Consider the following 27,074-nt stretch of genomic DNA (forward strand, 5'->3'; position numbering starts at 1 on the left):
CCAACCCTCTTGAGATAATTGACAACATTGCATTCGCTTTCTTAATCACGGGCTCAACCTGCACGTTTACCTTTAGAGAATCCTCGACTAGCACTCCCAAATCCCTTTGTACTTTGGCTTTATGACTTTTCTCACCGTTTAGAAAGTAGTCCATGCTTGCATTCTTTTTTCCAAAGTGCAAGACCTTGCATTTGCTCACATTGAATTTCATCAGCCATTTCCTGGATCACTCTCCCAAACTGTCTAGATCCTTCTGCAGCCTCCCCACTTCCTCAGTACTACCTGCCTGTCCACCTAACTTCGTATCATCGGCAAACATTTTGCAGATCTTTGAAATGTTGGGCAGTTCCCAGATGCACAAATCTTACCCAAATTCTATCAGTTCCAATTTTTCCTAGTAGAAGGGGGTTAGGGTGTATTCACACTGGAAAGAAACCCAAAAATTCCAAGTACCATCTGCACTCGGAGCTGAGCTTAAACAAACCACTTTTTGGCCATTGCAAGGGCGATGTGGGAGTCATGAATTCATGGAATGTGCATAAACACTTTTCTGGAGTTAATAAATTCTTGATAATTATCATGATCAGGTGTGTTCTTCAATCCCCTGCTCTTTAAACGGGCAAAAATATTGCTGCAGCTATCTTTGAGGATTTAAAATAAATACTCAACAAGGGAGGCATGATGGCTCAGTGGTTAGCATTACTGCCTCATAGCACCAGGGACCTGGGTTCAATTCTACCCTTGGGTGACTGTGTGGAATTTTTCCCATGTCTGCATGGGTTTCCTCTGGGTGTTCAAGTTCCTGCCCACAGTCCAAAGATGTGCAGGTTAGGTAAATTGCCCATAGTGTCCAGGGATGTGTTGGGTCGGGGTGGGATGCTCTTTGGAGGGTCAGTGTTGAGTAGTCTGCTTCCACACGGTAGGGGTGCTTTTATTAACAGGCTGTTTGATACAGATTAAAATAAATAGCAGCACAGTAGAGTATAATTAGAATTATTAGTTTTCCAATACAATAGAAACAAATGAGCCACAAAACCAATCTAACAGCCCTTATAGTATTGTAAATAGAGAAAATTCCGATTGAAAAATTAACATAGAAGGCTGTAGAGTTTGGCAATTAAAAATATTCAAGTAGAGAGACAGATTTTTAATCAGTAAGGAAATCAAGGGCTATGGAGAAAAAAATAGAAATGTAGAGTTGAAGATTACTAGATCAACTATGATCTAGGTGAATGGTGGAGTGGATTCGATGGGCTGAGTGGTCTACTTCAGCTCCTACATCTTGTGGTCTTAGGAAAAAATGGTTTTGATGAGTAGTGATGAACTCTAATCTGTGTAGTTCACTGATCATGGGAAGCTTTGGGCATACTTGTGGACACCGTGTCTTTTATTTTTAAAGAATTATTCATTTTGTGGGCATTGCTGGCTGGCCAGCATTTATTGGCCGTCCCTAGTTGCCTCTTGAGAAGGTGGTGGGGAGCTGCCTTCTTGAACCGCTGTACTCCATCTGCTGTGGGTTGACCCACAATGCCATTGGGAAGGGAATTCCAGGATTTTGACCCAATGACAGTGAAGGAACGGCGATATGATTCCAAGTCAGGATGGTGAGTACTCTCTTCTCCAAGGACATCCAGTACAAAAGAGAGGCAGCCAGTCTGAATTACACCCCCACCCCAAACATCTGCTGCATAGACCTGTTTATTATTATAGAGTTATTTATCAGCATTTACCCAAGACCTGTTAGCATGTTATTATGGATGATTGTCTGAGTTTAAAAAGATTATAATTACAACTAAGAAGTTCAGTATTCAATTAGCAATTTAAATAGCTATTAAGTATTAGATGTCTTTGATGTGGGGCCTGAATGGAATTTTGTTCGTTTTTACAAGAGATTAACTACTTCAAAAGCTTTGAATGAATTGTATGAATGGGAAGTGTTTCATATTCAATGTGAGAGATAAAAGTTTACTTTTCCCATCTCTAAATGGTGACTAATGTTTGCCTATGGTGGATAGAGGGAGAGTAACTATCAACATGACATGGAGGGGATGGTAGTCTTGGGAGGATTTAAGTGGGAGGCATGATTTGGCATGGAAAGTAAAAGGTGCCATGAGCTGGGGTGAAGATTGTGAAGGATGAGGGATACAGTGCCTAACTGCTTCTGACAATACTAGAACAGAGTCCTAGAGAATCAAAATGAATGTTCTAACCATCCATCTCACTACCTTCCCACCCATGTGGTCACTATGTTTTGAATCCCAGATTGGAGGACTGGTTCCATCATGTAATTTCCCACACAAGCCCTGAGCAAACATTGCAAAGATCAGAGTACCTTTTAACCAAGGCAGACAAGGCGAGTGGGAAATTTCAGGATTGGTAGCCAAAGCCAGCTAAGTTTGGTTGATTTTATTCTTTTGTTGTATGTGGGTATCACTAGCAAGGCAAACCTTTTTGTCCATCCTTAATTGCCCTATGAAGAGACTGCTTTTCTTGAACTATTGCAGACCATCTGGTGATGGTACGTCCACAATGCTCTTATTCATGTATTTCTGTTAAGATGAATTCAATTCCAAAATCCCACTTTAACGCCTAAGGTGGGAATGTCATAGACAATCCCCACACCCTGTTTATGCAGCCATTATTCATTCATGAGCTTTGACCATTACTGTCAATGAACTACTTCACAGAATTACAGAATTATTACAATGCAAAAGGAGACCAATTGGCCATCATGTTTGCATCAACCTACCAATGAATATGTAGATTCAGTTCCATTCACCCACCTTGCCCTTGAACATTTTTTTCAACTAATCACTGATTGCTTTTTTGAATGCTTTAATTGTCTATGCCTCAATCAAAGTTCCAAGCAGTGCATTTCCAGACCCAAGATATTTATAAGTGAAGAAGTTTTTTTTTACACCTTACATTTGCTATATTTGTGAGTCACTTCAAATCTGCACCCTCTGGTTCTCAGTACAGAACTGACAGCAATGGCTAACCATTACTGCATCTGACACTTACAAATCTGCACTTTTGCCAAAGGCCTCTTGATAACAAACAGCAGTAGGAACCCTGACTAAAATGGGAATACTGAAGTCAGTTGCATGCTTGATCACCACTGTGCTTAAATAAGCAGCCAATCAACAAAGGGCAAACTTCAGATCTGGATTCAGCATGGCTCACATGCACTGATTAAACTTGCCAGAATAGAAGTTCTTTGTAAATATTGGGTCTGATACAATCTCAGTCATACAGATAGAGTTCACCAAATATCAGACTTAATATTCTAAAAGACAACAAAACAAGTCAAACATCATGAACCAGGTTATTCCTGTGACCTAATCCGGCATTGATAAAGCCATGATGTGGAGGTACTGGTGTTGGACAGTGGTGGACAAAGTTAAAAATTACACAACACCAGGTTACAGTCCAACAGGTTTCTTTGGAAGCGCTAGCTTTTAGAGCGCTGCTCCTTCGTCAGGTAGCTGATAGCTAGTGCTCCGAAAACTAGTGCTTCCAAATAAACCTGTTGGACTATAACCAAGTGTTGTATGATTTTTAACCATGTTGATGAAAACACACATCAAAATCATCTATTTCACATTATTCGCCAATCATCTGTGTTTCCAATCTCAGCCTTAGGTTTTACTTTTAACATAACATTTTGCTTAGTTTTAGCTATTTTACTTCAGATTAACCTGATAATTTTCTTTTGTAGTCCCTCTGTTTTCACTGTCCCATTTTAATGATGAATTAATGTTATAAATCTTGCTATTTGATTGCATTAACATTTTAACATTTGGTGTTCATGCTTCAAATAATCAGATTGGACTGACCTGTCACAGATATATTTTTGTCAATTTTCCTTCTTGTCTTAAAGATTCAAACATGCAAAAAGCTGCTGTTGAATTTACCCTTTAGAGGCACCAATAGCCTAACAGTAATTGGTCCATAATGTTGTAAATGATTGTACTCTTCAATAAGGCTTAGTGACATGTCAATGCTTTTGACTTTTAGTTGTTTTTGCTAACAGAGGAACATATAAATGCTCTGATCACAAACTCATTCACTATAGTCGAGAAAAAAAAAGCTTTTAAACAGATGTTACTGTTTCTGACACTAAAGCAACACTTGTAATGGACAGTTAGTGAAAATATCACAATGAAAACTCTTTTGATCCACTGACCATCATACCAGTGCAATACAGAAATGAATGACCCCACTTCCATTAGGATTTCCGTTCTCCCAGTGAAGGGCCAATCAGTCATGAGTGGCACCTTTTATATTATTGCATATCATTCAACATAGATTTTAAAAATCCCTGTGTAAATTGATACTTGAAATTCTTCCATTATGTTGAAGGCCAATCCTGGAATTTTGTTAAGTTCTACTAAGGCTGGAAGAACAAGTTTTCTTGGTCCACTGTATTCATTGGCAGTGAAATGCTTTCGGTTTCACAAATATGATGTTAGCTAGATCCCAAACTACTAGAACTGGAGGAGCTATATGCTTTGTGAAAATCTGAGATATTCCCCTTCCCCTACTTTTGTAAAGTTGTAAGTAAATGATGAGTGTTGGCCTGCAAGAAAATCAATGTGACCATGCAACTAAACCTTTGCAAAATTTTCGAAACACGCTCCTGCTTTTGCAGTTCTCTAAATCTGTATCATGGGCTGTGGAAAATTCTGAAAATTATTAAGATCCCTGCATTTTTTCTCAATAAAATCTCTACGTAACAGTTACTAGTGTTTTGCATTGAAGACTATGGTAATGTTAAAACAGATAAGGTAAAGGATTAATGACGCAAGTGGCAGAAGTAAAATAGAGACCTGGGTTTCTGCCTTTAATTGATTTTCCGTTCAGTGTCTCCACAATTAATCAAGCAAATCACAGTACTCTAATAGGCATTTAAACAGCTCATAAAAAACATTCTTTCAGCAAATGTTTTCATCAACACTACCATCTATAATATGGTGACCCACAGGGCAAGAAGAAGATTCACTAGCAGTGACAATGCACAGAATATTTGTCATGGTATTTGCCTATAAGCGCTCAATAATGTTGAAACTCCAATACACAGAACTCTACCATGATAAACACACCACTTCTAAATGGTAAATTAATAAATTATCTCTGAACCAATTTGGATATAATAAATATATCCTTGCATATGTCTGTAAGCATCTTATTCATATGTGTGTACATAATATATATATATATGAATATTGAATTTACATGTAATGTATTGTGTGAGATAAAAAGGAAATTAAACTGCTATATTAAACAGCGATACCAATTCCAAATACTAAATAGGGTCGTGCTTACAGATTTTCATTTTAGCATAAGTATTGACTTTTATGATACTCCATCAATCCTACAATCCAATTCAGGGTTAAGATTACAAGCAGTAATTATCATGAGGGAGTGGCTAAGAATCTCAAAATCATGGTGTTGAATATGTACAGAGAATAATGTAGAGCATTGTGAATCACTGAAACGAATAGGACAGGATATATTGCCCTTGAAACACTGGAGTGGGTAGGGGGCAGAGGATTACTTTCTGCCCTGAGGATCACAGGGATGGTCAGAAAGGGGACAGTCACAGAACAATTGTACTTTGAGAACATGCAAAAACAGAATTGGAAATTCCCAACACCCACCATTCTTATTGTTTTCACAAGGCAAAGGGAAATGAATTTCTCTCAATATAAAATGACTCCTTCCCTCCTGCTTTTGTAAAAATCATCTATTATCAATACCTAGGAAACACACTAGGTACTTTAAGGAAATGCCTGTCCTGTGTCTAGCACCTCTTTTCTGAAAACACAGCTGCAACCTGGAAGTTCTTGTATCTTACTTGTTGTAAATTATGAACAAATATATTTATTATCTCACAGTGCGATATTAGCATTACATTTTTTTTGCATCAACATGTCAGTTTTAATACAAACAGGCAACTGCATTGCTACAAATTGACTGCACTCCTGCTGAACATTGTCTTCCATTTGGATGGGCTTATTGATGCAAAGCCCAGCAACATAATAAATGAATCCCATGCTTTGTAATCACAACACAAGAAGCTGAAATAGATTTATTACTGCATATGTGTTCAAATACTCATTTTCATTGTCCTGTGCCTCTGACAATCTATACTAAAATTCCCTTTCCTTCTAATGGGCACACAAACATTGCATCATGCGGGAATGTGGACGGCAGATTATAAGCATGAAGCGCTTTTTGCAAAGAAGTGGTTTCTACTGTACCCTTGAGATGTCCTCGTCCCAGTGTCACAAATCCTGAAGAAATGAAGTTATGCAAGTCTGGTCCTCCACTACGATAGCCATGACTGGTGCTTGAATCTTTTCCATGTAGTCCTGTTAGCAAGAGAAGGAGTGTTCACATTTTCCATTATATTAAATGTGGCACAGCTAGACATTAATAGGTATATGGATGCATCTGCACACAGCAATTATGAACCATTACTTATTTATCGTGTAAAGTTGATTATCAGGAAATTAAGATGGCTTCTATTTGCATAGACCATGTCCAAATTAAGTGGCAAAACATCAACAAGCATACATCATATGGATATAATTAAGCCAGCGAACAACTGCCCTACAGCCAAATCATAAATGAAGGTCATAGAGATGCAGGATCAGATTCACAGAATTGTTACAGTCATTCAATCATTGTCTCAGCACTGGCTCTCCAAGTGACCAACCATTGAGTATCGTTCTCCTGTTGTCTCACAGTAACCCTCCCTTCTTCCTTTTCAGATAATAAACCAATTCTTTCATCCATGCCTTGATTAAACCTGATGTGGCCACACTCTCGGGCAGTGCATTCCAAATTTTAACTACTCTTTGGGGGAAAATGTCTTCATTGCTTCTTCCACTCCCTTAAATCTGTACACTCTGGTTTTCGATCCTTACGTCAATCAGGACTGTTTCTCCCTATCTACTCTAATCAGACTGTTTGTGATTTTGGATATCTCCATTATATTAAATCCCATCCTCCTCCGAGGAAAATATTTTCAATTTAGGAACATAAGAAAATGAGTGGGCCTTTTAGCCCATCCAGCCTGCTCTCCCATTTAATTAGATCAAAGCTAATCATCTCCTTCAATGCTACTTTTCTATTCCCATTTCTTTTGAAGTCATTAGTCTCCAGGAATCTATCAATTGCTGTCTTAAACATGATCAATAGAGTAGAGTAGAGTAGATTTTATTTGTCATTTCTACCATATACAACTGATACAGTAAAAAAAAGAGACAGAGTTCCTCCAGGACCAAGGTGCTACATCGACAGCACAAACTACACGATTGTACAAAGGGTGGCATAAAGTGCATAAGAAGTGCAAAACATGCAAATTACAGTGTAATAAAAGAATGATAATTAATAGACATTATTCTCGCAGCAATTCAAAGTTGTGGAAAGAATTTCAGATGGGAAAGACTCCGATCATACAGAATTAAGGAGCCTGATGGCTTGGGGGAAGAAACTGTTGCATAGATTCTTCTAGAATCTACCCCTGGGTAAAGAATTCCCAAAATTCACCTTCCATTGTGTGAAGAGGCCAAAACTGTACACAATATTCAGGTGAGATCTCACCAAGGCAGTAAAACATCTTCAATCCTGTACTCCAGGAACTAATTAATCTATATAAATGATATTCCTAACCATGCAGTCATTCTTATGAATCTTGTCTACACTGCCTCTAATGCCTTTATATTTATTTCAAGTGATAGTGTTGGCTTCTTATATTTGGGTAAGGCAGAATTGTTTAAGGGCTATTTCACACATTGGTATCTTGCCACAGAAAATTCCAAATGTGCAAAAGATCACACTGTTTGCTCTTTTTACACCTAACATACAAATACACCCTCTACACATCGATAGCATGGATATATCACGTATTCCCTCACTGATTTTAAATATATAAGAAACAGTATAAAAAGCTATTTATGCAACCAATACTTGCATTTTCCGGCACTGGCTGAAAAAAAATTAATTGAACTTTTGGGAAAAAGTCTTTTAACACAGACACTGAATTGAAAGCAAAAGCTAAATACTGCAGATGTCGGAGACCTGAAATAAAAAGAATAAAAAGTTCTGGGGAAACTTAGGAGGTCTGACACCATATGAGGACAGTAAAACAGAAATAATGCATTAAGCCCAATATGACTCTTCTTTGTAACAGACTAAAATGATTCAAACTTGCAACCAAGTTGCTATCTAATTTGTGTCATTATCTGTTTTATATTCCAATCCCATTGGGAGGGAAACAGTAAAAGCCCATCAAAAACAAAGATCTCAGAGGAATATAAAGGAACCACATTTGTTACTTCATTAGCATAACATCCAGATACCCGACTGGATAGAGACAAACCATCAAACCTAATCATTTGGATAATGAATCCTGGCTAACCATGGGAAAATGAACCTCTGCAGAAATTCTATATCATTCATTCATGATAACTGAGTTACAATTTAGCAATTATTTCAGCAAGAAACAAGCAGTAATCTCCAAACATGCACTAATACTGAAAATGGGACATGTAGTAGTGCTGGTCATAAAATTACAGGCACAAATCTCAGGATTTCTATCCACTAATTTAAATTATAAAAAAAAAATTGACTGTGACCAGTGCTCCCTTGGCAGGAGTGGTGTTGGAATAAAGCAATCAGCCTCAAAATGCAACAGTACTTTTTCAGGTTAATATTTTGAAAAGTAAGTAGTCCCTCCAGATGTTTATGCCCTTTCACACCAAACCAATTAATTATGCCTCTGTCTTTTAAACGAAGACGTCAAAACATGTGAAAATCCAATTGCTTGTGACAATTTGTAGATCTATGAAATAGCTACCCTTCTTTTTGTGAATTTGCAATGACATTCTGTCCTCTGAACAATAAAGTTTCTCTTGAATTCTGTATTGTATTTATTTCTGACCAGCTCAAATTTATAACCTCTGATTCTAGACTTCTCGACAACTGGAAAGTGCATGGCATTTTACTGGTGATAAGCTTCCCTGGTTGGAAGCTTGTCAACAATATTCAATATTTACTTTACCTTCTGATTGTGCAGCTTTTGAAACAGATATATAGGTCAGTAATTTCCTGGGGAATTCTTCTGACTTCTTGCTATAACTTCAGCAAAAGGTCAATGGAAACTCCAGAGAAATAGCAAAATAATTTACAATGATGATACAGGGACAAAGAATTTGTAACTTTCAGGAAAGGACTGTTTGAACTGACACTTGGCACTACGAATGCAGAAGTCTGAGCAATGGCTTGACCAGGTCTAAAACATTATGAATAGGTTTAAGAATGTAGGGTTTTTAGTAGAAAACAAAAACAAATTATTTAAGAATATAGGAATATTCAGTTTGAATGTGATTGAAGGTGGGAGAAAGTTCCTGCAGAGATTAAACACAAATTTTTGGACTGAATGGTCTAGTTATAAACACCAACCTATCAAACTATTTCACAATTGACTGAAATTAAGTGTATGTAATTATGAGGAATCAAGACAAAGTGGACAAGAAGGCTTTTTCCATCTTAAGTTGAAGAATCCATAACCCGGAAGCATATATTTTAGGTTAAGAGGTGAAAGGTTTAAAGGAAATGGAGGGCGTATTTATATTATTTCATTATTTATTGATCACTTAGGGATCTTAATTGGTGGCAGATTGAGAGGAAGCCCAGAACATGATGAGTGAGGTTCCATGAAAAGGGTGAGTATCTTGTATAGATATGAACCTGAATTTTAACAGGCAGTTAAATTAGTAGCCAAAATTAAATTAGAATGAAATCAGGAGATAACATATGAAACCTGGCAATGACCTAATGGTTAGTAATGTCAAGGCTTTTGGAAGTGTTTCTCTGTTTGGTTGAAGGAATGTGAGTGTTTGTTTACATCGAGGACAGGTCATTCTGCTATAATGTGCATTTCGATAATGCAAATTCGCTACAATGTGATTGACAAATTGGGGACACTGTTTCTAAAGTGCAAACTTTTAAAGCGTATATTGGTTATAACACGATTGCGACCACATTAGTTTAAGTGGTGCTACTCTTACAGGATTTACAGGATTGCATGAGAATGGAATACTGCATTATAGCAGAACCAACTGTATAAGCTCAGCAGTAACGGATCGAACTGTTACAGTAATTTTGGAAAAGCTGAAGTTTTGTTTAAAACAGGGATAGTGAATTAGATGTGATAATGTGGATTATTTATCCATTGGATGTGTTATTGTCATGCGGTGTTAGTATCATAAGTTTGATACGACAATAAGAAAGTGATCACCAGCAAGCACAAACTACGTTTTATGTCAAAGCTCATTAAATGCAAGAGCATCTTTCCAAGAAGACACAAGCAAGTTTTAATAATTAATTGATGAAACTGACATGGAAAACCTGACACATCTGTGACATTTACCAGTGGCCAAACTGAACATTTGCTAGAGACTGGATAATGTCAAGACTTTGAATGCATAGCTTCTTTGTATGGAAAGTGTATCAAGCAACTTGCCCTCACAGTAAAAATTTAGACAGCACAGGAAGGTTGATTGATCAACAACTAGAAGTTACGATGGAGTGAGCTGCTTGTCTGTTCTGGTCTGATTTTCAGAGAAGTCCTCATTAAAGGGTTCACTTGTGGTTGTAAGCATTGTACGGGAAAGTTTTTTTGGAGTTTTAAAATTATTTTTCTTTAATGAAGAACATTGGCTATATTCCATTGTTATAGCTGCTGTGTATCATTGATATCTAGCGCAAACCCAATGAATCAATGCACTCACCACAGCCAATTCTCCTAATTATTTCCTTTTCTTGCAACCTCTCTCATCATCTCCATGTTGGGGAGAATTGTGCCCTATGATTCTACCTCATCTTTTAAATCATTCATCAAATTTGAGATGGCAATGTTTTGCATCAAAGCCCATAATGATAAACAATCCCCATGGATCTGAGAGTGAAAAGGCACATGAAGGGAAAAACATTTCTGAGCTCTGGTGAAGGGAATAGGATGGGGACGAGCATGGACCCAACTAGTTGCATTTGTTTTTTGTTCACTCATAGGATGTGGACATTATTGGCACAGAGTGCACTGATTACCCACCTTGAGAAGATGGTGATGAGCTACCTTTTTGACCGTCGTGATCCATTTGTTGTAGGTAGACACACAATGCTGTTAAGGAGGAGTTCCAGGATTTTAATCCAGTGACACTAAAGAAACAATGATATATTTCCAAGTCAGGATGGTGAGTGGCTTGCAGGGGAACTTGTGGCAGTGGTGTTCCCATTTATCCACTGCCCTTGTCCTTCTAGGTGGAAGTGGTCATGGATTTGGAAGGTGCCGAATAAGGATCTCTGGTGAATTTCTGCAGGGCATCTTGTAGATAGTACACACTGCTGCTACACAGCCTTGGTGGTGGAGGGAGTGGATTCTTGTGGATACGGTGTTAATCAAGCAGGCTGCTTTACCCTGGATGGTGTCAAGATTCTTGATTTGTTGTTGGAGCTGCATTCATCCTATAAGTGGCCTCTATCTGTGCTGTAAATGTTCTCAGGTTCTTGGGGATGTGAATTACAAAGGAGGACCTCAAGATTATGGAAGGAATTAATGGTACAGGTTTAGGGTTGCAGAGTTCTGAAGTCCTAAGAAAAATTGATTGAAATTGGAGAGACTGCTGTGAATCTTGACTGAAAAGTATTGACAATTCAGGCCAAAGAGAGAATGAGAGGCACAGTTTACCTGAAGAAAAGACAGATATTTGGAAACCCTCACCATTAAGCAATATTTTACTGGTTGTCTGATAATGGCAGCCATCTTCAGAAATTGGACTTTATTGAGTCAACAGTTGTTGCAGGGAATATAAATGTTTGAGTTAAAGACCAAATCAAACTTCACATTGACAATTTTCAAACTGAAGGGATCATGGGAAGTCCATGCAAACTGAAAGAGATGGTCAGGTTAAAAATGTTGATTAAGGAAAGTATAAAAGTTGAGCTATTAATGATGAGGTAGTTGTTGGTTAGATTCTTAAGAAATATGAAGAAACAATTTATCTAAATACTTGAAATAAACAATATTTTCATTAGTAATGCAGAAGAAAGCAAACATAAGTAACAGTGACAAGCCTCTTTGGCCATAGTGTCTAATCTAACTAAGAAATATATCCCATCATTGTACTACGTAGCATTGAAGAACAGGAGCTTTAAATGCCTTTTTTGTCTCTTTGTATTCTGAGGATTCTGATGTCAATTTAATACCCTGATCGCTGTAAGGCTTAAATCAGATTATTCAGGACAGACCAGAAGTGAAACAGAGAACATCCTAACCAGTATGGCTCAGTTGCTTCCGGCATGGCATTCATTTTCCCATGAAAGCTTTACGGAGGCTTGTTTTATTCAATATTATGTCTCTTTTATTAAAACACATGACTTCTATCAGGGAGAATAATTACTATGGTGCAGACACAGTAGTTTACAGGAAAATGAACAGTTGCATTCCAAGAAAATAACGTTAGCAGGACATTTGATATATTAATTGTTATGTTGTTCATTTTTAGATTAGAATACTAACAAATGTGCAGCCAGAGATTTTAAGTCAGGAAGATATCGTCATGCATAATACTGATTATAAATCATGTCAAAGTACAGAGGAACCTCGATTATCCGGCAATTGATTATCTGAATTTCAGATTATCCGGCGAGATCACAAGGTCCCAATGCTTGGCTAAACTGTGTTATCCGTACATTTGATTATCCAAATAAGATATTCCCTGCCTGCATCGTTCGGAAAATCGAGGCTCCTCTGTATATGAATGGCTTTTGTTGTGCAGGGGATGAAGTGAGCAAGTGACTTGGTAAACTGAAGTTACAGTCATAACATCGTCCATCACTTTATTGGTGATCAAGAGTAAACTGATGGGGTGGTAATTGATTGGGTTGGATTTGTGCTGCTTTTTGTGTCCAGGGCACATCTGGACAATTTTCCATGTTGTCGGGTAGATACCGGTCCGGTTACTGGAACACCTTGGCCAGGGGTGTGGCAAGTTCTGGAGCACAAGTCTTTAGTAATATTGTTGGAATGTTGTCAGGGCCCATAGTCTTTGCAGGTCGCAGTGCTTCCAACCATTTCTAGATATCACGTGGAGTGAATCAAATTGGCTGATGATTGGTATCTGTAGTACTGGGACCTAGTAAAAAAGGCTGAGATGGATTATCCACTCGGTACTTTTGACTGATGATTGTTGCAAATGCTTCAGTCTTATCTTTTGCACTGATTTCTGAATCTTCCCCAGCATTGAGGGTAAGTAGTGGACCTGCCTCCTCCTGTTAGTTGATTAGTTGTTCCACCAGTCATGACTGGATATGGCAGGACTGCAGAGATTAGATCTGATCCATTGGTTAGAATCACTTAGCACTGCCTATTGCACGGCTGTTGTTTCTGTTTGGCACACAGATAGTCTTGTGTTGCAGTTTCATCAGGTTGACAACTCATTTTCTACATTTGTTTGGTGCTGATCATGCAAAGACCTCCTGCACTCTTCACTGAACCCAGAATTAGACCCTTGGTTAGCTGAGAATGGTAGAGTGTGGGATATGCCAGACCATGAGGTTACAGATTGCATATGGGGACAATTCCCCTGCTGCTGATGGTCCATGACATCTCGGACGGCATATTTTGTATTGCTTGAATCTTTTGAAGTCTTGTCCATTTATACAACACAATGGAGGGTGTCTTCAATATGAAGAAAGAACTCTGTCTTCACAAAGTCAGTGTGGTCATCACACTTATTGATACTGTCATGGACAGAATGATCTGCGCAAGATAAATTGGTGAATTTAAGCAGCTTTTTAAATCTCTTTTGTCGGTTCCCTCATCACATGCAGTAGGCCATGCCTAGCAGCCATGCCCTTTAGAAATCAGTTGGAAGGCTGCCAGTTGATATTTCCTTTTGACACCTCACCCCTTGCTCCCACCCATCAAACTCTGGGTGAATACTGCATGCTCAATGAGATTCTTCTAATCTCTCGTGAATACCTCAACCTTTGAGGATTGATCTATATTCTTTATTTTTCTTTTAAAAAACAAATAACTTTGAAACAAATATTTTTATTTTCATTTTCCATTGGTGCTGGTGATCTTGCATTATTTTCTTTAAAAATGAGAAGCCCAGAGAAGGGGTCATATCCCAAGGGAGTGGAAAGGCTTGGAAAGATTACTAAAGCAAATTCCATGAGTCAAGAAGTTGGGTTTTAAAGACCTGTAGAGTTTAAGGGTCAAGGATCTCCAGTTTGTAGTCGTAGAAAATGCACGAGTGGGGAAACAATATGTGCAGAGAATGCAGGATGTGTAATACTAGGGAATATACAAGAAAGGACATTTCAGATGCCCACCAACTATTCATAATTTAAACCATAAAGAAGATGGAAGCTAATGGCAACGGTGACGAATCAACAAATGATATCCTTTCTAAATAAATTGCTCCTTTATTGAAAATGGACTTTGATGGTGCTTGCACAGTACCCTTCTGACTATTTATAATCTATGCACTTTGATTCTTTTGCCTCATATATTTCACCTAGTTATGTCCAGAAGTATTTCATTATATATTTCCCTCCTCCATTCTCTCTCTCTCTACAAGAATTAGAACTAGAATTAGATTTTATTGTCATGTGTACTCAAATACAGGAGTACAGTTAAAATTGTACAATGTCATCATTCTCTGGCATTACCTTGGTTACAAAACTGAAATCTAAAAAAAAACAGAAAATATTTTATTAAAAACAGCCAAGTCTGAAGTCTTATCTCCATAAATGTGTTTGGAATGCTCAGCCACCAGAGCAGGCACTTGGGCCTAGCCACGGCCTGGACTCCAGCTCAGCCTGTGAGTCTCAATTTGATTGCCAGCACAACATTAACTATCACATTTGGATTCTTGTCAAATTCACTGCCTGCTTCAGAAGATTCACTCTGTTACTCGATAAGATAAAATATTGGCAGTCACACTGCATTTATAATGTGTCTATTTTTATTTAGAAGTGCTTTTTGAGTATTAGAGTTTTGTATTGTCCAATAGCGAAATAAACAGTGTTCCCTGTGAATTATTTTTAAAATAATCATTCTGGAAAATAATTTGCCCAGAACTGTCAATGAGTTTTCTACATTAAATGCACTGTATTATAAATGTGTCCACTCATTTGTTACCTCAATTATTCCAAACATTAAACATGGCCATAGGATTCTTGGACCAATTCTCTCTCAAGTTCCAGGAAAATTTCAAACAGAATAACAACCTCAATATGCCTTCTCTGCAAGTTAAACAAATACTTTGTAAAATTAGTTCAGGGAACCTCAGCCTTGTCCTCCATGACCTCAAATCATCTGCGTTAAGGACTGTTGTGGCAGCATGGTAGTGTTCCAACTCTTGAGCCAGGAGACCCAGATTCAAGTTCCACCTGCTCCAGAGGTGTGTCATAAATCTCTAAGCAGATTAATACAGAAAATCTCTAGTCTGACAAACTCCTGCAATTAAACCCTGGAATTGGTATGTTTGATTTCCAACTATAATAACCATCTCCCTTTACACTAGGAATGACTCCAAGTAGTGTGGAGGTTCAGGGCTATTGTGGTGCAGAGAGATAGTGTCCCTGCCTGTGAGCCAAGAGGCCTCAGTTCAGGTTCCATCTGCCCCAGAATTGTGAGATAACATATCTGAGCAAGTTGATTAGGAAGGACAAAAGAGCTGGTTCCATTCCATGAGGCACCTTGCTGGACCAGAACATAACTTTGATTTGCATCTGGTCAGTGTTGTGTCTGACCTGGGTGTGCTGGGTGGCAAAATTTGAACGAGTTTTTACTTGGCAACATTAACATCCCTCCCCTTGATGAACACCATCTGCTTCATCATGAACTAATCCCTGGTTGGCTTTAACAACCCATTTGAGGTTATTATTTTGTTTGAAAATTTCCTGTGACTTGAGAAAGAATTGGTCCAAGAATCCTATGGCCATGTTTAATTCGGGAATAATTGAGGTAACATATGAGTGGACACATTCATAATACAGTGTATGTAATGGAGAAAACTCACAGACAGTTCTGGACAAAGTATTTTCAAATGGGCCACTGTGTATAAAATACACAGTTTAATTGTGCATAATTTTGAAATATTTTAGTTAACTGGCAATACTGGCAATGTTTAAAATTAATGGTAAACAGTGTACTTTAATAATTAGTTGGGGATTATTAGTCCTTAAAAACATAGAATCGCTATAGTGTGGAAACAGGTCTTTCGGCCCACTGAGTTCACACCAACTGTCCGAAGAGCAGTCCACCCAGACACATGCCCTACTCTTTCCCTCTAACACTGCCTTCCCCATAGCTAATCCACATCCCTATACAGTATGGGTAACTTCGCACAGCCAATCCACATAACCTGCACATCTTTGGACTGTGGGATGAAGCCACAACATCCAGAGGAAACCCACACAGTCAATTACCTGAGGCTGGAATTAAACCTAGAACTCTGGTGCTATGAGGCAGCAGTGCTAACCACTGAACTATCGTACCACCCTGTTGTAAAACTATTACAGTTCAGCTTAGAGATGATTCTCCTTCAGAGGGAGTTGAATTTATTGACAAAGTGAATTCCCATTGTTAAAATAAATTTTCATTACTTCACTGATTAAAGACATTATTCCAATTACTATGGAAGAAAAGTAATGTAAATACAATTGTTTGTTTTAGCTATGGGACTTGAGCAGATGTAACTTATAAATTGCAGTGACATCAATGTATATTAAACATCTAATGGAAGTTGGCTGCTAGTGAGTTAAAGATAGTGCTTTAGTTGAACACTTTTAATAAAGTCATAAACCAGCAGAGCAAAGCCGAGATAATATATGTCAGTGAAAGCTTGATAAATGTCCATATTCATCTTTCACTTTTTTTAATACCAGCTGTTTTTGTGCCATCTCTGAGTGAGATTCCAATTTAGTGCTAATTACTTCCAAATTATGGACAGTTTTGTGCTGTAGCCACCCGCCTGCTTGAATATGGATTGAGACAATGTTAAACTAATTTACCACCTTTGACTAAATTTTAGACAGGGAAGGGCATTTTTCTCATTCACCATTTAGGACCTTTTAATATTTGTTTTCTTAAGAAATTAGATCCATAACTAACAATGAAAGGCCTGAAATTATGCTGCAGGATATTATTAACTTGCTTAATTTAAGTAAGTTGCCATCTCAGCCAATTTAACTTTCATGAGCTAATTTCAGCATTCAAATGCTTTTGTTGAAATTGTATACCTGACACAGGCTCTTCCTTAATTCTCTCAAATTAGTATAGGTCCTTTGTTTATATTCATTATTCAGTGAGGAAGTGAATTAAAAATCTCTCTTTTATATGTACATCACTTATAACAATTGCTTCTTGTTATGTAACTCACAACCAGCTGGACAATGCACTGTTGTAATAGCATAGCTGGTAGAACACGTAATGTACAGTAATTCTGCTGCCAAAGCTCAGCTATGTTTAACATGGCATGCCACTTTAAGGCCATCGATTTCTATAATCAGTTTAGAGTATGAGTTCAATTAAAGGTTATTTGTTCGTGCTTGATGCATGTTTCATTGTTAATGACTTGGTGGCTTATAAATTTCTGGTTCGAGCTCAGAAGAAACCAGCAAGAAATGAGAGCTTTAATGTTTCAATCTGTTTTGAAAAAATGCTTTTTTTTGGCACGTTGAAGTAAAATATCTAAAGTGTAAAGGGTTTAAGTTATACGCAAGATCTTTAAATGTGAAGAAAACATTTGAATTTCTTCAATTGTGGTATACTTATACCTTTTTAATATCTATCTTCTCATCAACATTTTCATGAGATACTCTGACACATCTCTGGAGTAGGTGGGACTTGCACCAGGACTGCTGGCTCAGAGGTATGGACACTACAACTGCAGCACAAGAACTCTTCTAATAAACTTTCTTTCATTTCACATATTTTTTTCCTAATCAACCTGCTCAGAGATGTTATTATAGACCCCTGGAGCTGCTGGGACTTGAACATGGCCTTCGTATCTAAGGGTAGTGACACTACCAGTGCACCACAAGAGGGACCACCCTGGTTATACGTGTTTTTATTTAACCTATTTTCTAATGAACCTGCCCAAAGATGTTAATACATACCTTAAGGATCAACCTCTGGAGCAGGTGGATCTTGAAGTTGTTCCTCCCAGTCCAGGCATAGTGACACTACCACTGCACCACAAGAGGGCCCACCCTGATACACTTATATTTTCTAAATCAACTTGTTCAGACACACTATGACACATGCCAGGGGCAAGTGAAACTTGATTCCAGGCCTCCTGTTTTAGAAATAAGGACATTACCATTGCATCTCAAGAGCCCCTTCTTTTTGTTCATACAGTACAAAAAGAGTATTTAACCGATTTTTCTGATTGACCTGCTCAGAGATATTATTACATACCTCTGCAGCAGGTTGGTCTTGAACATTAATCTTCTGTTGCTGTGGTAAGGACATGACCACAGTGCCACAAGAGTCCCTTCCTTTTATACTTATATGTTCTTTTTCCCAATTTTTTATTAACCTATTTTCCTAATCAACCTGGTATAATCTTTATCTGAAACATTAGTGAAGGAAAGCAAAGACACTTGCCTCTATTTGTGTCACAAAAATAACAAAAAAAAAATTAAGAGTTCTCTTTCAAGTTTATGGACCTCATTGCAACTCTTTAGTATGCTGTTTGGTGCAGCAACTGCTGTTTCAAAGTGAAAAAAAAGCATCCACCTGCACACATCTGGTACAAGCTACATAGGAGCTGGCATGTGTTGACATGCAGGCAGGAAGCAGCTGCTGGAAGTTTGCCGAGTAGGTAGATAGTGACGTCAATCTATGCTTAACCCTAGTTTGACACCGGCGCTGTCATTCTGAGCTCAGTGCTTCAGTGAATGCCCTCTCTTAACTTTGCACAGCTGAACATGGATTCATAAGTAGGAAAGAGACCCCTGCCAGCTCCACTTAAATGGGTCATTAACTAATTTCAGGTTATTTTCTGATTGATTTCACTTATAATTGAATTATTATCTGAAAAGGAAGAAAAGGAAGTGGGCGGCACGGTGGCACAGTGGTTAGCACTGCTGCCTCACAGTACCAGAGACCCGGGATCAATTCCCGCCTCAGGCGACTGACTGTGTGGAGTTTGCACATTCTCCCCGTGTCTGCGTGGGTTTCCTCCGGGTGCTCCGGTTTCCTCCCACAGTCCAAAAGATGTGCAGGTCAGGTGAATTGGCCATGCTAAATTGTCCGTAGTGTTAGGTAAGGGGTAAATGTAGGGGTATGGGTGGTTTGCGCTTCGGCGTGTCGGTGTGGACTTGTTGGGCCGAAGGGCCTGTTTCCACACTGTAAAGTAATCTAATCTAAAAAAAAAGTGCAGAGCTATAGAGAGATAGCAGGATAATCGCACGATGTGCATTGCTCAGTCAGAGAGCTGGCACCAACACAGTCAACAAATAGTCTCTTCCTATGCTGAAACAATTCTCAGATTCTGTTTAAAATCTCTATTATTTTCCTCTGTTTTGAAGCTGCCACTGTGACCGCAGCCAGGTAACAAAATCCAGTGAGGAACTCTGTACTTAAGCTGAGATTTCTGACACACTGCTCCTGCCTGAGGTCAAGGCATGACATCAGTTCCCTGAGGATATTGGACAGATATGGCTTTCTCCCACTACCCCTCCTAAAGATGCAATGCAACATGCAGTAACTGGATAGGATCTGGAATGCACTGCCTGACATGTGTCCAAACACAAAGTGGATAATTGTCTGAAGAGAAAAAAAATTGCAGGACTACAAGGGATAAGACAAGGCAATAGGATTTAGTGAGCTATTCTTGCAGAGAACCAGCACAGAGACACATGGACAAAATGTCTCCTTCTGTGCTGTAACCATTCTAATTTCCACTGGCTGAGATTGTATGACTTCCATCTCATACAATGATCTTTTGTGTCATGTTGATCAACTCTTGGTTACGCGTTGCCTGGTTTGGCTCAGGAGCCTAACTCTGGTGTTGTAAATGCTGAGCCTTTTGTTGCAGAGGAAGACAGCGAGATGAGAGAGTCCACATTTCACTGGCCTGTTCTCACTATCTTCTTGGCCAGCTGCATTCTTGCTTTTTGTTTCTGTTTGCCTTCTCCGATATCTGCTTTCTGAATCAGCTTCCAGAGGTCACAGCGTTGACAACTGTCTCCCAGTTGTAACACCTTCTGCATAGCACATTTACAGGTGTCCTTGTATCAGAGGTATGGAGGCCCAGAAAATCATGAACTAGTGGCAAGTTCATTGTGCAGAAGTTTTTGTGTCTGTGGCCTTCATTCATCTGGTGAATGTGGCTGAGCCAGTGCAGGAATGTTGATTGACCAATGAATGAATGTTGATGGGATTATTACATTCCAGGACCTCTGGGCTGGTGAGTTTCTCATGCCAAAAATTGCCGAAGAGACTTTTGAGGAAGCGAAAATGCAAACTGCACATTCTTTTCTCGTGGTTATCTGGGTCTTATGACAATAGGGGAGTGCACTATGGATTCAGGCTAGGTAGACTCACAGTTTAGTATACTCAATCAGGTTTCTGTTGTTCTCACACCCTCTTACTCAGCTTGAACATAACAGCTGCAGCTTTTGCAAAGTATGTATTGAGTTTAGCATCAATTGTGACGCAATCAACGACTTTCAGTGTCACACTATCAGTCTGATAGATGGCGTGTGGCAACATTCAGGAACATATAATTTGTCTTCCTGCTGCTGATGGCCACACCCAACCATTTACAGATGTAAGAGAGTTTGTCCATGTGCCTCTGAAGGTAATTCTCTTATGCCATAATGGTATTGTCCCTCTCTCTGGGGCAGGAGGCCAGGGCTCAAATCCCACCTACTCCAAAGGTGTGTCATAAAAGGTTTGAAATTTTTTTTGATTGATTAAAGACAACTACATACCTTCAATTGAGACAGCACTTATTTTTCTTCAGGATACCTGTGGGACAATCATTATGTCCTTTCCTCTGTGATGGGAAGCTTGCGTTAAAGTCCTGCCTGCTCCAAAGATGCATGGTAATATCTGAACGAGTTGATTAGCAAATATCTGAAGATGGTCCTTGGTATGGAATTCTAATGCAGCATTGTCAGTGTAGAGCAAATCTCTGACAATGACTTGACACGTCTTTGTTTTGGAACCAGGTAGGGAAGGCTAAGCCATTTTTTTGTCAGTTCCGGTATGTTACCAAACATTCTCTGTAGACATATAGCAGCAGCAAAGAGAAGAATATGCAATGAGTACTGGCCTGAGATGTAAAAAAAGCTTTGGTTGATCTGTCTGTGGAGGTCATCAGTCCCATTGTAGCTGATTTGTTGTCATGGAAGGAGAGCTCACATTGAACAGCTTCACTGGTTATCTAATCTTTATTCAGCACCTTAAACAGACTGTCTCAGTTCACATGGTTGAATGTCTTGATGAGACTGACAGAGATCACTTTTCACTCTATTTTTCTTGCAGGTATTAAACTGAGAAGAACATATCAGTGATATATCTTCCAGTTCTGAAACCACTCTGGGATTTCTATAGATGTGTTCAATGTGGATTTACAGTCTGACAAGAGCAACATGGACAATTTATTTCCCTATGAAGCTTAGCCAGGAAATGTCTCAACAGTTATTGTATTCACTGTGAACACCCTGTTCTTATACAGGGTGACAATCTTTGTATCACACATATCCTGAGGCACCTTCACACTTCCTCCAGCTGAGACAGAGAAGTTTTATTTCATTCATTCACTCAAGGGGTGGGGACATCACTGGCTGGGCCAGGATTTATTGCCCATCCCTGGTTGCCCTTGAGAAGGTGGTGCTGAGCTGCCATCTTGAACTGCTACAGTACATTGGGTGTAGATACACTTACAGAGCCATTAGGGAGTGAGTACCAGGATTTTGACCCAGCAACACTGAAGGAATGGTGATATATTTCCAAGCCTGGATGGTGAAAGTAAGTTCATGTAAATGATGAATTTGTTCCAGGTTGCTGTGCTTGATGAGTTCAGGTGTCATAGCTACATCTGGAGTTTTTACATTGAAGTGAGATAATAACATTGTTAAGCTCCCTCACCGAGAGTACTATCTCCAGTTCAGTTCTGATTGGAAGGCTCTCTTTGGAATCTAGAGATTCCTTGGTGATAGTGTTCTCCCCAGAGTACAACTCAAAGGAGAGTTAAACCCATCACTACAACTGTTCATTGCTGTTGGTGATAACTACTGCTGCTTTGTTTTCAAGGTTGCCATTTTATTTGCTATTTCCTTTTTGATTGTTTCATCTCTTCCCTTAGCATTCCCTGCGCAAAGGACTTCTGGGAATTCTGGCAATTTTTGCACCAGCTCATCATTGATTAACTGTTGGTCTTTAACTCTAGTGGCTCTTACTGCATTCAGAGTTTTCTCACTCAGATCTCTTCTGACCAAAGAGAACTGACTAGTTTGCTTCAGTGATAGGGTCAATAACAGCAATGTTTGGCTTGAACCAGCCAGCAATTTTCTGCTGTTTCCCATTTGTTGAAATGGTAATGGGATCAAGAAGTATGTTCCATTTTGTTTCTGCACTCCGTGTGGGAATATCAGAGAATGCCTATTCAAGCAAGTTAGGTTTTATCTAGGGAGGGAATATGGCTGACCTTCATAATGAGCATCCATTTCTGCTTTGAATGAAAAGGTTCCAGGGATGTATCCTCAACCTACACAGCAGGGAATGATCTGTGTTGTGGCAGCTATGTGTTTTGAGAATGGTGTTAGGCCATCATATCTGATGATGATCAGACCCAGCCAGTATCAAAACTATTGTCTTGGATTTCTCCAGGACATCCTATGACTTAGATTGAATGAAAGAAGCTGTTAGTTGCAGAGAGTGTTGGCAGCAATATTCAAGAAGTCTTGGTCTGTTCTAATTTATGTTTCCCAAGCTATGATGTCTATTTCAGGACAGCCAGCCCCCTTGATTTAATAGAGACTCCCCCTTAATGTGATCAGATGAAAACAGAGTCAATTAAGCTCCTCACAGAAGTGATCTTTGTCTCCATAGTAGGCACAGAGTTGGGGCATGGATACCCACAAGTGTTTCCCATGGCAAGACAACTCTTACAATGACTTCCAGCCAATAATTTGGCACGATGGACATTTCAGATATCTTAGCTGACCTTAAGTATTCATTGAATCCTTACAGTGTGGAAGCAGGCCATTCAGCCCATTGAGTCCACTCCGACTCCTCCAAAGAGCATCCCACCCAGACCACCCCCCTACCAAATCATTCTGCATTGCCCATTGCTAACCCACCTAGGTTGCACTGCCCTGGACACTACAGGCAATTTAGCATGCCCAACCAACCTAACCTGCACATCTTTGGGCTGTGGGAGGAAACTGTAGCACCTGGAGGAAACCCATGCTAACACGGGGAGAATGTGCAGTCTCCACGCAGACAGTCGACTGAGGTCCCTAGTGCTGTGAAACACCACTGAGCCACTGTGCCACCCCGAGCCACCATGCTGACTGCAGTGTAGGTTAGCTTGCACTTGTGCTGACCTCTTACAAATTTGTGTCCTCGGTTACTTCCAGCAGTCGTTTAGCAGCACTTTTTGTGCAGGCTGCGTTATAAGCTATGGGAACAGCGTGATCCCTCTGTGATTCCTATCCCCATTTTCAGGCCCTTTTGCAGTCATATTAAACTTCTATTTGATGTATAAACCAGCTAACAGGCTGGATGATGCTCACATTTCATATGCAGCACAAATGGAATGATGACCACTGCTTTTAGCACATACACTAGAATGGTGATATATTGTAAAGTATTTGTTTCTAAATTAACTTCACTTAGTGCCAGCTGGTCTGACTCCTATAATTGAGAAGTATTGGCATTATTCACAACTATGAGTGGAAAATCTAAAAGTGCTCTGTATGCAACAGCGTTTCCTGTCATTTTTAAAAAGCAATAGAAAAGCAAAGATTCCCCTTTAGTTAGTTAATGGTGTCTAAGAATGAGGATACATCACAGAATCTAAGCAATAGTTACAGTTGTCACAAAATACTCAATCCAGGCAATATAAAGTAATTGAACGATGACAGAATGTCTCCCTCTAAATACAGTGTTGCTGTTGTTAGCCATCTGCTTGACTGAAAGTGATGGCTCTTTGATTTGCGTCACACACTTTGAAGGTCTCAAGAACTGTGAAGAACAACCACTGAGTAATTGGCCTGTTCCTTGTAAGTGTTACTGAATTCTAAAATGAAACAGCAACTTGTGAATCTAGATTACCGTAGAATCTAGTGTACACATCACAGTTTTATACTTGGTCATCCTGACTGGTTGATGGATGGAGACAACTTCACATTTGTACTGTTATGTAGAATATAATAACCTGAAGGCTGATTATTACACTTCTGAGTTACTGGGAAATATGCAGTTACAGATGTCCTGAAATCATCTGAAAGTATCATCAATGGCTCAAACAGTCACTCAGAAAAGACACAACCGACAGTAAATTGTGTGCAGCGGTTCAAGAAGGCAGCTTACCATTGCCTTCTTCTGAGGACTGGGGACTAGCAATAAGTACCCATTGCCCATATCCTAAAGGGGAATAAAAAATACCAGGTAAATTTTGGCAGACAAGAAGGTGGAACATAAGTTTGGCCTATTGATTTTATTAAGTTTCTTGGTTTTGTGCATTGTTATCCAATAAACAAATCCTGGATTTATAGAAGAATTTGACAAAGATGATTGCTCAGTTAACTTACCCAGAGGGAAAAACTGTAAAACTTGAAAATGACACATCCCGATTCAACTCGACTTGTTTATATCAAAATGGTGATCTAATATGACCAACATTTTGATTTACAAGTATGACTGTTCAGTTTTATCGACTGATTTTTTGTTTCTGAATAGCAGCACATTAGTTGCTTTCTGACCTACTCTTGGAATTCTTATAATCTAGGCTAATCACTCAGTGTGGTTCTGAGGGTGTTCTGCCTCATTAGAAACTCAAATCTCAGGTAAGACACTAGACTGAGGTCTTGCTTTCCTATTCAGGTGGACATAAACAATCCTATTAACCTTCTTCTGGCACCCTGCTCAACATCCAATCCTCAACTAGTGCTCAGTCCAGATTCCCTCTTATCTGTCTGTGGAACCTTTCTATTCTCAAACTGCATGCTGCACTTGCTTAGAAAGCAACAACAACTATTCACAGGGAGATAGTGGTTTAGTGGGGACATTACTGGATTGGTAATCCTGAGGTCCAAACGAAAGCCCTGGAGAACATGGATTTGAATCCCATCATGGTCGCTGAATTGATGAATCGGGAATTAAATCTATCATCAATTGTTGTAAAGCACCTTCTGGTTCACTGATATCCTCCAGGGAAGGAAACCTATCATTCTTTCCTAGTATTGCCTGTATGTGACTCCAGACTCTGAAAGGGCAACAAATGCTGGCCTTACCTATGAAGCCCACATCCCATGAAAGAATATAAACAAACTCTGAAAATAATTAGTTGTAAGACATCTGAAGATATGAAAGGTGTGCTTTAGAAATGGAAGGCTTCCAATTTGTTTATCAATTAATAACTTAATGTATGTAACCTAGTGATTGATTTGTAAAGTGAATTAGATGCTTAACAGGAACTAATCCTTGCTATATCTCCAAACTATGCATGTTAAGGATCCCACGTACCAGTCACTGCTGTACCCCATTACATCCCACTCTGGGATAACCAGATTCTCATGTTAATCATTGCTAATAGGCCTGACCTGGTGGCAGCAAGAGTGTTAGTGGGAAAAGTAGCAATGAGATGCACCAGGATGATTCCCCACCCGCTCTCTGCTGGGCCGAATTCCGTGGAGCAGCCTGGCAAATGGATTGCCTTATTGCTGCAGACAGAGGCAGACAGAATGTAAATAATTAATTAAGGGAGATACCGCAACACTGCTGGAGAGTCTGTCCCCAAAAAGAGGGTGGCAAAGGCCAGTAAGACATTGCCACATCCTTAACGAACCAACTGGATGGGTCTTTGCTCTGATCGAAAGGTTCTGCCAGCCCCTCCTGTCATTCCTTCTAAAATAGTTCATGTTTACAACTCTTGAGGGTGCTGTCTTACTGAAGTGTCCTCACTTTTGCCCTATGTGCTTCAGCAGAGTGTCTACCTCTCACAGCAAGGATACCCAATCTTTAGGTCTGCTGGCTCTCTAGTCAGGCCAGCAGCGTCCAGAGTCCTAATGTCCTGAAGCCCAAGAGGAAATCCTGCTCACTGAGTTTGCGTTGGTTTGGTTCTAATTTTCCATCTCGGCCATTGAAAAAGTATTCAGCATTTCTAGACTTGTTTTTGACATGATTTCTGGTCTGATCAAAACAAAAGCTCGACGAAACCTAAAACTTGTAGAAGTGAAAACAAATGATTGGCCTGGATAGGAAATTGGCTGAGTGGCAGGAATAGAGTCAGGATAACGGGCAGGTATCTTAATGGCAGAACAGGACTGGTATTCCCTGCAAGGATATGTGCTGGGACATCGCCTATCATTTATTTATTAAAAATCTTGAACACAGGTTAGAAAGGCTCATGTCTGAGTTTGTCAATGACACAAAGATAGACAGCATTGTAAGCAGCTTACATCATACAGACGCACTGATAGATTAAGCAATAGCTATGACATTGGGATTTCAATCTGGATTCATACAAGGTCATTCACTTTGGACATAAAAAGGATAGATGAGTGCACTTTCTGAGTTGAGAAAAGCTAGAAACAGTGGGATCCGAAGTGACTTGAGGGCACAGATACATTGATCATTAAAGTGTCATGAATTGGTACAGAAAATAATCAGAATATTTAATGGATTTTTTATACCTCGCTAGAGAGATACCATTTTCACTGGCTGAGAATTCTAACACTAAGCAACTTATTCTAAAATAAAACTTTTCAGGAATAAAATTAGGAAACATTTCTGCAGGGAAGGATTT

At 39.2% G+C, this 27,074-nt stretch overlaps 1 protein-coding gene across 1 annotated transcript in view; it reads right to left on the minus strand.

Moving 5' to 3' along the window:
* The window catches only part of LOC122562342 (protein shisa-6-like), a 482,656-nt gene that overhangs the window by 350,463 nt on the left and 105,119 nt on the right, over positions 1 to 27,074 (minus strand). Inside the window, exon 3 of the mRNA XM_043715219.1 lies at positions 6,264 to 6,374. Within this exon, the coding sequence (XP_043571154.1) occupies positions 6,264 to 6,374 (111 nt within the window). The remainder of the gene's footprint in view (positions 1 to 6,263; positions 6,375 to 27,074) is intronic.

This window comes from Chiloscyllium plagiosum, chromosome 24 (genome assembly GCF_004010195.1).
Source record: "Chiloscyllium plagiosum isolate BGI_BamShark_2017 chromosome 24, ASM401019v2, whole genome shotgun sequence".
Taxonomy (NCBI): Eukaryota; Metazoa; Chordata; class Chondrichthyes; order Orectolobiformes; family Hemiscylliidae; genus Chiloscyllium; species Chiloscyllium plagiosum.